Raw genomic sequence first — 9,870 nt, forward strand, 5'->3', positions numbered from 1 at the left:
TAATTTCTGAATTTATTTTGTGAAGAAATGCTTAGTGTTTTGAAAATTCAAGAGGAAGAAGAATAAGGAAGAGGTCTCATCATAAAGCTAGGTTTTTAGCTTTGGAGGCATTAGTTGGATGAAGAGACCATAGCTTTCCTTTTATACTATCTTTAATAGGGTTAGGGTTGAATTATTAGGAATAAAAAAAATGATAAAAATAGGGTGAAAAACCACTTGATGGCTGGCCACTTAATGAGCCCCACACAAGTTTGGGTTTTGTCATTTTTCCCAACTATTTTACCTATTTTTCATAATACCACTTTTTACAATTTCAACCCTATAAATGTCAAAACTATTTATTTAATATTTAAAATAACTATCAAATAAAATTGTCATTTATAATATTTATTAATTAGACTCCATAAAGTCTCTTAATTAACAAATAAACCATAAAATACTATTTCTTCACAATCAAGCCATATCTTAGTGAAAAATTCATAAACTAGACATAGTCTAATTTTAGAATTATAATTGATTAATTAAAATCAATTAATTGAGTCTTACAAGCAGTTTGTCTCAACTAGTATTAGGACCATGGGCCTATATAACCGAGCTTCTAATAAGCAGATCCAGAATTTACAAAGTAAATTCACTAACTTATTAATTCCTCATTGCATCCACCAGAGAACTTGGAATTGCACTCTCAGTTACATAGAACGCTATATATGTTCCACGATATAGATACGCTATTAATTATCCATTGTTATAATCTCAATAATCAATCATCCTCTATAGATGATTTACATTGCATAGGGACAAAATTACCGTTACACCCTTTCAAATGTATTTTATCCTTAAAACACTTGGCCACCTATAAATGATATTTTAATGAACTAATATAATCACTAAAATGAGATCTCAATCATTTATCTCTCTTCAGCCAAGCTCGAAGGAAATCTTCGTTTCACTTCTAAATACCTATAGAAGCTATAGATTCCATATCTATGTTTAGTGCTCCCACTCAATTGTACTATCATGTTCCCAAAATGTACGTATCACCCTGACCAAAAAGCAGGCTTAACTAACAAATCAAAGAACACGAATAACACTCTTGAGATCGAACCTAATCATGTTAGGATTAAGATCATTTGATCTAGGATCAACTAGGTGATATTGAATTGCATAGATATTACGGTAAATTTATCATATCTAATCGAAGTTCAATATCGGTCCCTTGCAATGTAAACTCCATACATCCGATACCGGTAAACTTTGCCAATGCCCTAGAAAGGACATAACACTTATCCAAGGTGTAAGTATACCTATCGCTGATTATTATGCCAGTCTAAATCCAATGAACTGACAAATCAGGGAATTAAACTTTTGAACATATAATCATGATTATATTCCACTGTGTTGACAACACTATAATGATGAACAAATACACATGTTCTGGACTTAATAGAATTTATACATTAAATATAATCATGAAATAAATCATGTGAAGCATGCAACATAAAATGATTTCTGATCTTTAATAATTAGTAAATCTGATTATATTGAAATGAGTTTTATTTAGGGCACAAAACCCAACAGTTGTAACGTCCTAATCTATAGGGACGCCACATGTGTGATTTTGTAAATTAATTTAATACTAATAGATTAATTAATTTTTAAAAATCGTGATAATATTAAAAATTTGACTGAAATGAAAGACTGAAAACGGACATTATAAAGACATAAAAAGCGTGTATCGAGGATCCCTGTTATAAAAAGTGATTTTTCATATGAAGTGCTATCTTTGTTAATCAAAGAATTTTCTTGAAAATCGTGTCAAATTACAACTTTTAGTATTAACTATGAAAATTTATAAACTTTAATAAAATATTTACAAGTGTTGGGATCTCGTTGCTAAACTTTTATAAAATATACAAAATACAAATGTTAGGTCGCACAGCAACTACAAAATGGAAACCCCAGATGTCCCGAGACCGAACACTCCAGGTCGCGCCGCCATGACATGTACAACCTCATCCTAGATCAAGCTCACTCCTGTTCAGCCTTCGTCTTTCCTTTATCTACACATGAAAGTAGAATTGTGAGTCGACAGACTCAGTAAGAAAAGCATATGACATATCACATAATAAAGACTTGTATCTAAGCGCCCATACACCTATTTACAAGGCTTAACAGATGAATAAGAACATTCCATACTAGGGTACAGCCCCTGTACCACATACACTACGTACTAACATTGTACGAGTGTTGGTAGGGTTTGTTTTGTACCCTGAGTACCACTAAGTGATATACCACGCACACCCTGTACTTTCTTGTACTTTCGCTGGTAACACTGTAATGTACTCTTTAAACCACATACACTATACAAATGCACTCTGTACCATTTTTCCATACAAGTGTTGGTAGTACACTAACCATATAAGCATGCATATACATTAACACATACATACATTCGCATATTCATATCACATATTATACACTGTTCTTACCTCTTTTCTAAATTCAAGTGAGTTGGCTGACGTGAACGGAAAGTCTTGTGCTAGATGGATGCCCTAATCACATAACACAACTAGGTAAATCACACGCCAAAACCCTAATCCGGGAAACCCAAACCTACAACTTAAGATTCTGTTATTACTAATAGGGACTACAATACCCTAGGGAATAGGAAATCACCTAACCAAGGCACTAAAGTGGACATTGTAACGCCCTAATGCTAAGGCACGCTACAGTGCTTTTTCAATTACAGTGCTATCTTTGCTAATCAAAGATTTTTCTCTAAAAACGTGTCAAATTAAAACTTTTTATAATATATATCCCACTAAGAACTAAGGTTCTAAACTTATCCATGTGATCAAACTAGCCATCCATCGCATTTTTCGTGGTCGCTGAGCAAAAATTACAAAAATGACATAATTCACATATAAATCAAATAATACTCCTAGAGTTTAATAAAATCTTCGGAATTGAGAAATTACAACTCTAGTGCCCATTTCTAATAATGGGACCCACAAATAATTAAATTCATAAGTAATTATAAAAATACTAATAATTAATGCTAATTGCCCTTGCTAATCCATACAATGAAATGCAGTCGTTACAAACATGAATCGAGAAAACAAGTTGTTTGGCTAATCTGCCAAAACCGGTTAACTGGCTTTACAGGCCCTGGCAAATCAGTTAACCGATTTGCACCAGGTTTCCCCAAACAACTCTAAACTTGCTCAAAATTTATCTAAATGCTACCAAACTTTTGAGAGTACCTAAAATGAGCTTACACAATATTTTTCAACCAATAGAATTCATAAAAACTTACCAAATAGAAACATGACATGGATGAACCAAGGTTGAGTTTTTAAACTCAAACTTGTTCATCCACAATCCCACACCCCAAAACCAGCAACTACATCAACAATTAAACTCAAAATAAGCTTAGAAAATAAATTCCAACATAACCAAACCTTAACAGCCCCTATATCTCAAAGTTTCATACTCAAACCAAATTCAAATCTTTAAAAATCAAGATTAAAAGTTCTAGAGCTTACCTACTGGCTACTCCAATTACTCTTTGATTCTTAGCTGAATTTATAGAAAACAAGATGAAAAGATGCTGATTCCTTCTGGTTTGGGTTGGTCGAACAAAGAGAGAGAGAGAGAGAGAGAGAGAGAGAGAGAGAGAGAGAGAGAGAGAGAGAGAGAGAGAGAGAGAGAGAGAGAGAGAGAGAGAGAGAGAAGTGGAATTTCTTTGATTTTTGATTTTTTCCTATGTTCTTTATTTCACAAAATGAATAACTTAATTCTTTTAGATGAAAAACAACTAAGTGGCCTACTGTCACTTCCTAAAACAGCCACATAAGCCCCTTGATAAAATGACTAAAATGCCATTGGTGTTTTAAATAAAGCCAATTCAAGCCTAGGGGTAAAATAGTAAAAAACTCTAACCCCGCTCAAACTCGGTATTCTATTTTTCTCCAACATATATCCCACTAAGAAAAGGTTCTAGACTTACCCATGTGATTAAAATAGACATCCATCACATTATCTGTTGTCGCCGAGCAAAAATTATAAAAATAGCATAATTCAAATATAATACAAATAATACATGTAGAGTTTGATAAAATCTCCAGAATTGAGAAATTATAACTCTAATGCCTATCTTTAATAATGGGACCCACAATTAATAAATTACTACTATATATTCTTTTCAAATTTTATATAACTAAGTGTACGTGCATTGCACGTAACTTCAACCTAAGTATATATATATATCAAAATCTTTCTTTTGCCCTTTTTTTCATTTGTATTGATTCGTGGCATGTTCTACGAATTTTAGGATTTAACTTGGAGTTGAAAAGTAGAAGAGAACGCCATTTGACCCAATTATTACTATCTTTTAAACTCTGAATGGGAGGATTGGAGAGTTCCAATATACGGTATCTCTGTATAAATGCTAGTTTTTATTGACTAGTTTCTCATTAGTGGTCTCATTTATTGCAGCTTGAAGACGGTCGGTGATCTATTTTTCTTTTCTCTCTTTCTTTCTAGTGTGAACTGAAAGCGGTAGGTGCGTAGTTCCTTTTGCCTATGGGGGAACCAATGGAACAACTGGAAGGACAAGGTAGTGCATTAAATGAAGTTGCAGAGGAGATTCAGGGGGTATTAATGAAGAAAATATGCAGACAAGTGAAGGAAGTTTGCAAACATATACTGATAAAACGGAGAATAATAAGGGGCCTGTGGAAACTAGTGCTAATGGAGGAGAAGTTGATGAGCTACTCAAGGAGTTCTTGGAGTCTATGACCCTAGATTTAGAACCTGATTTTGAAATCAATGACGAGTTGACTAGAATAGGTGTGCTCGCTTTTTTCTTTGAAGGAAAATGAGTTCCAAGGTCTCGTCTGAAAATGATACTAGAACAGAGGTGGAAGCTTACAGGACATTGGAGATTCAAGACACTAAAATACGGTCTGTGGGCTATATTCTTTGATAAGGAAGAAGATTGTGTCTCGATTCTGGATAATAGACCGTGGATTATCAATGGTCGTTTGCTCATAATACAGGAATGGCCAGAACAGGGAGATTGGAACAATGTGGATATGAGCAAAGCCATTTTCTGGGCCAAGGCAATGGGGTTACCTACCCCTTATCTCAACAGTAATAATATCCCCACCATTGCAGCTAAAGCTGGAGAATACAAGGGCTGCGACATAGTGAACCAGAAAGCACTAGCTAGAAGAGGATTTTTAAAATTTCAAGTGGAAATTTCCACCAAACACCAGATTGTCCCTGGTTTTTTTCTAGATATATACAGAGGTCGAAAGGAGTGGATTCAGTTCCAATTCTTCAAACTTCCAAAACTATGCTACAATTGTGGCTATCTTGGACATGAGAAAAAGACATGCATAAGGGAAACAGCCTATGCATACCCTCCTGAAGGTGCGGCAGTTCTGGCTTTTGGTCCGCGGATTAAAGCGGAGTCGGCGGTAATTAGTTGCTTCAACACAAGGAATCAATTGACTCTGCTCAAAGAGGCCTCACACAATCAAATTCTGACTACGGGGAGAACACCGATGGGGAACCGCAGAAGCCCTCCGATGAACCAGGACAAAGGAAAGTGACCTATCGATGTTTCATAAGAAAAGAGGTAAGAAGAGACCGTTGTAAGAAGTCAACTGCAGAGGAAAGTAATCAGAATGCAAGGAAGGAATACAGAAGGCAATTTGGGAAATTATTTGAAAGTTGTTGATAAACCTCTGAACAATCCAGTGGCTAATCAACCAGAAGCAGCTTGTCCACAATCTCTTCATCCAAAGGAGGCAAGAATGGAAAGGAAGCCAAGGTCAGCTTCTCCTCGTGTTGAGAGGAATCATCCTTCGAGTAAGTTTCACTCTATCGAGACTGATAATGAAATATTAAAGAAATACTCTTCCCGCCCTATCCCTAATCCAAGCGATGATAGGGTTATCACTACTATCATGGCCCATATGGGGCCCACTTATGAAGAAATGATTGAGAAGCCTCATGGGGAACTTTGTAAGTCCAGAAAACCCCACAAACATCCTGAACCTACCCATTTTCCATGGCCCATTAACGCTGATAAAATTAGGCTGTTGGAGGAATTAATGGGCCCTGCCCCAATAGATAAGTTTGAACCTATGCCTTCAGTTTTTCATGACCCAATAGACTTATCTAACCAAATACATGAAAATAGCCAACCCATGAAAAGGAAAGCTAGTCTCAATTTCATTCCTTTCGTTCAAAGAACTGAAGAAAATATGCAGTAGTTTTCTAAAGTAATACCAACTCTACCCCCATTTTCACCTGGCCCTCTTTCAACCCCGTTTAAGCTTGGTTCAGGTGCTTCTTCTTCCAAGTCAGGTGGAGACAAAAAGAGGAAGAAAGTCATGAGTGCCAAAGCTCCAGCAAAGAAGAAGAACCTTCAATCTTAAGAGAATGCTAGCAGAAAGTTGGAAGATGAACTTAATTTGGTGGATGCGAGGATCGATAGTGTGAAAAACTTTCAATCGAGCGAGGAGGCGGCCCTTATCAAGCCCCCCATTCGCCATGAAAATCCCTTCGTGCAATTGCCAAGGTCTCGCTCGAGACTCGGCAAACCAAGCCTTAATGGCTTGGGTGAGAAAATACAAACCAGAATGTATTTTTCTCATGGAAACTAAAAGACAAAGTAGTCATATGGAGATGATAGTGAGAAGATTAGGTTATTGTTGTTCAAGCATAGTTTCGGCAAGAGGGTTAGCAAGTGGATTTTGTCTTCTATGGAATCAAGAAATAAAGCTGAAAGTCATTCATTTTGATAATAACATCTTTGAAGTAGAGGTGCAAGATCCTCAATCTCTCAACTTTTGGAGATTATTTGCAACATATGGAACTCCTTATGGAAATAAGAAGGCAAATTTATGGGCTTATCTTGTAGACAAAGTCTTATCTTGCAAATCTCCTTGGCTAGTAGTGGGAGATCTCAACTGTGTCCTCAATGATGAAGAGAAAATGGGAGGTAGAGCTGTTACAAGCAAGGACACAATGTGGCTGAAGGACTTTCTTTATTATTCTGGGGGGATTGACCTTCGCTTCAACGGGTGTAAGTACACATGGCAGAATAAGAGATTCCAAGGCGATTTGATCAGAGAAAGGCTAGATAGAGGTATAGGTTCCTCTGAATGGATTGCATATTTCCCCGACGTTAGAGTCAGAAACTTCCCTATTTCAATTTCAGATCATGCTCCTATTATATTAGATACCAAGATGCACTCAAGGCGGGGTAGAATTCCTTTCCGCTTCTATGATGCATGGACGGTGGAAAGCTCCTGTAGGGATGTGATTAGGAAGATTTGGGGTCCAAGCACTTTCGAAGCTACCAAGGAAATGCTAAGGAATTTGATCAAACCAGAAGAGATCTTCAGAGGTGGAAAAATAAAAGCATTGGTGATATGGATCAAGCTATATGCATGTTGGAACAGAGACTTGATTGGATTCAATAGAAAGAAATACCGGATGACCTGAAAGAAGAAGAACAAGTGATCTAAAACAAGCTTCATGATTTCTGGTGTATGAAAGAAAGTATGTGGCACCAAAAATCAAGGGAGACTTGGTTAAAGCTCGGAGACCGAAGCACAAGATTCTTCCTTGCTGCTGCTATAATTCGAAGACGAAGAAACCAGATTTGGAGCATTCAGGATATGAACGGCAATTTGTTGGAAAATAGGAAGGATATTGCAGGTACTATAAATCAATATTTTTCTACTCTTTTCTTTTCAAATTGCATTGATATTCCCCCTACTTTGGATGAGCTTTTTGATAATAAACTGGATGAAGCAACAAACTTAGAATTGATAAAGGTTCCTACTCTGAGTGAGATACGTGAAATGGTATTCAATCTTCATCCGTTAAAATCTCCTGGACCAGATGGTCTCTCGGGGTGTTTCTTTCAGAAATATTGGGATATAGTTGGCAAAAACATTAGTGCAGCAATTCAAGAGATTTTCTAACAGGGTGAAATGCACAATAAGTTTAACTATACTTTCGTTTGCCTTATTCCTAAAATAGACAATCCAAGGAAGATGGAACAGTTTAGGCCTATTAGCTTATGCAATTTTTCTTACAAAATAATTGCCAAAATCTTAGCTAATAGACTTAGACCTTTCATGGATAGTCTTGTATCTCCAATTCAATCGGCGTTCATACCGGGAAGATGGATAGCTGAGTCTTCAATTTTAACTCAAGAAATAATTCATAAGATTCGTCATCAGAGAGGGAAGGAAGGTCTGATGGCTATTAAGCTGGATATGCATAAGGCATATGACAAAATGGAGTGGAGCTTCATTCAAAGGGTGCTGGAGGCCAACGGTTTTAACAGGAAAAGTTAGAAATTACTCATGTCTTGTGTGAGTTGTGTGACTTATTCAGTATTGTTGAATGGTTCTCCTCTCAAGAAGATTGTCCCTCAAAGGGGGTTGAGACAGGGAGATCCTCTCTCTCCATTCCTTTTTTTGCTTTGCCTAGAAGTTCTATCAAAGATCATTTAGAAAAAGGGAAAGAAATGGACTTATACACAGAATTCTGATTGCGAGAAATGCTCCTCCAATTTCACACCTACTGTTCGCCGATGATACAATTCTTTTTGCTCGAGCCAACACGAAGGAAGCAGAGAATTTTATTCAGTGCCTCAAAACCTATGAAGAGTGGTCAGGTCAACATTGTAGTAAGTCAAAGTCAAGTGTGCTCATATCAAATAATATTTTCGGTGACAAGAGAAAAAAAATTCTTGAAGCTCTTTCAATCGATGAAATAAATGGGCAGGAAAGACATCTTGGAAACCCATTCATTTTCAAGAGGCGCAAGAAAGAGAACTATATCAAACTGAAGGAGAGTATGCTGCAAAAACTTGAAGGATGGAAAATGAAGCTTCTGTCATATGCAGGGAGACTCACACTTATCAAATCAGTAGCAGCATCTATGCCAATCTACATGATGTCAACAAACAAAGTTCCAATCTCTTCATGTCAGGGATTGGATGCAATTGTGCAAAAATATTGGTGGTGTGGAAACGCGGAGAAAGATAGATATCTTGCCTTGAAATCGTGGGACACTATATGTCAACCCAAATCCTCTGGGGGGCATGGAATTAGACGTTTCTAAGACATGAACATGACACTTATCACCAAGTTAGCTTGGTGTGTAGCTAACAAGGAAGACAAACCTTGGGTTAAGGTACTTCTTCATAAGTACTGTTCAGTTGAAAATTTCTGGCAAGTATCAAAAAGATTCAACGACTCCTACCTTTGGAAATGTATTCTGGATGTTAGAAACATCATCTTAAGAGGTTCAATGACTTTGGTGGCTGATGGTAACACGACGGATTTTTGGAATCAACCTTGGATTCCCTGGCTGGTGTTGGATATTATTTTACTAGGATCTTAGATCTACTCACAAGTATGTTTATTAACATCCTAAATAAGAACTTTCTAAAACGATAAATTAAACACATATAAAGTTTAAGAAACCTTACATTGGGTGCAGCGAAATTAAATGACTCCTTCCGTTCAGATCTCTAACCCTTGAATCCTTTTTGTAGCGGAGTATTATCAAGATCTGAACCTGGATCTCTTTCTCTGAATCCTTGATGCTGAATCTCCTTTGCTGATGATCTTTCTTCACGATCTTCCTCACTATGATTGAGGTATTGCTTGATGTGTGTGGGCACTACTCTAATCACTAAAGTAATTTCGAAATTCAAAGGAAGAAGCAAGAGAGAGAGTGGCGGCTAGAGAAGAGAGAGTGGAGGCTCAGGTTTTTCTGATTCAGAAAGTGTAATTTTCCTGAAGCCTTCACTATCTATTTATAGCATTCCAC

At 36.7% G+C, this 9,870-nt stretch overlaps 3 protein-coding genes across 3 annotated transcripts; all 3 read left to right on the forward strand.

Annotated features, from left to right (window-relative positions):
- The first annotated feature begins 4,904 nt into the window (after positions 1-4,904).
- Positions 4,905-5,618, forward strand: LOC115696559 (uncharacterized). Its single transcript, XM_030623452.1, has one exon. The coding sequence runs from the start codon at positions 4,905-4,907 to the stop codon at positions 5,616-5,618; it is 714 nt and encodes a 237-aa protein (XP_030479312.1).
- Positions 5,619-6,564: 946 nt separating this feature from the next.
- LOC115696560 (uncharacterized) lies at positions 6,565-7,521 on the forward strand. The gene has a single exon (XM_030623453.1). The coding sequence runs from the start codon at positions 6,565-6,567 to the stop codon at positions 7,519-7,521; it is 957 nt and encodes a 318-aa protein (XP_030479313.1).
- Positions 7,522-8,162: 641 nt separating this feature from the next.
- Positions 8,163-9,156, forward strand: LOC115696561 (uncharacterized). Its single transcript, XM_030623454.1, has 3 exons — positions 8,163-8,364; positions 8,425-8,470; positions 8,574-9,156. The coding sequence occupies exons 1-3, from the start codon at positions 8,163-8,165 to the stop codon at positions 9,154-9,156; spliced, it is 831 nt and encodes a 276-aa protein (XP_030479314.1).
- Positions 9,157-9,870: the final 714 nt, after the last annotated feature.

Source organism: Cannabis sativa, chromosome 7 (assembly GCF_029168945.1).
Source record: "Cannabis sativa cultivar Pink pepper isolate KNU-18-1 chromosome 7, ASM2916894v1, whole genome shotgun sequence".
Taxonomy (NCBI): Eukaryota; Viridiplantae; Streptophyta; class Magnoliopsida; order Rosales; family Cannabaceae; genus Cannabis; species Cannabis sativa.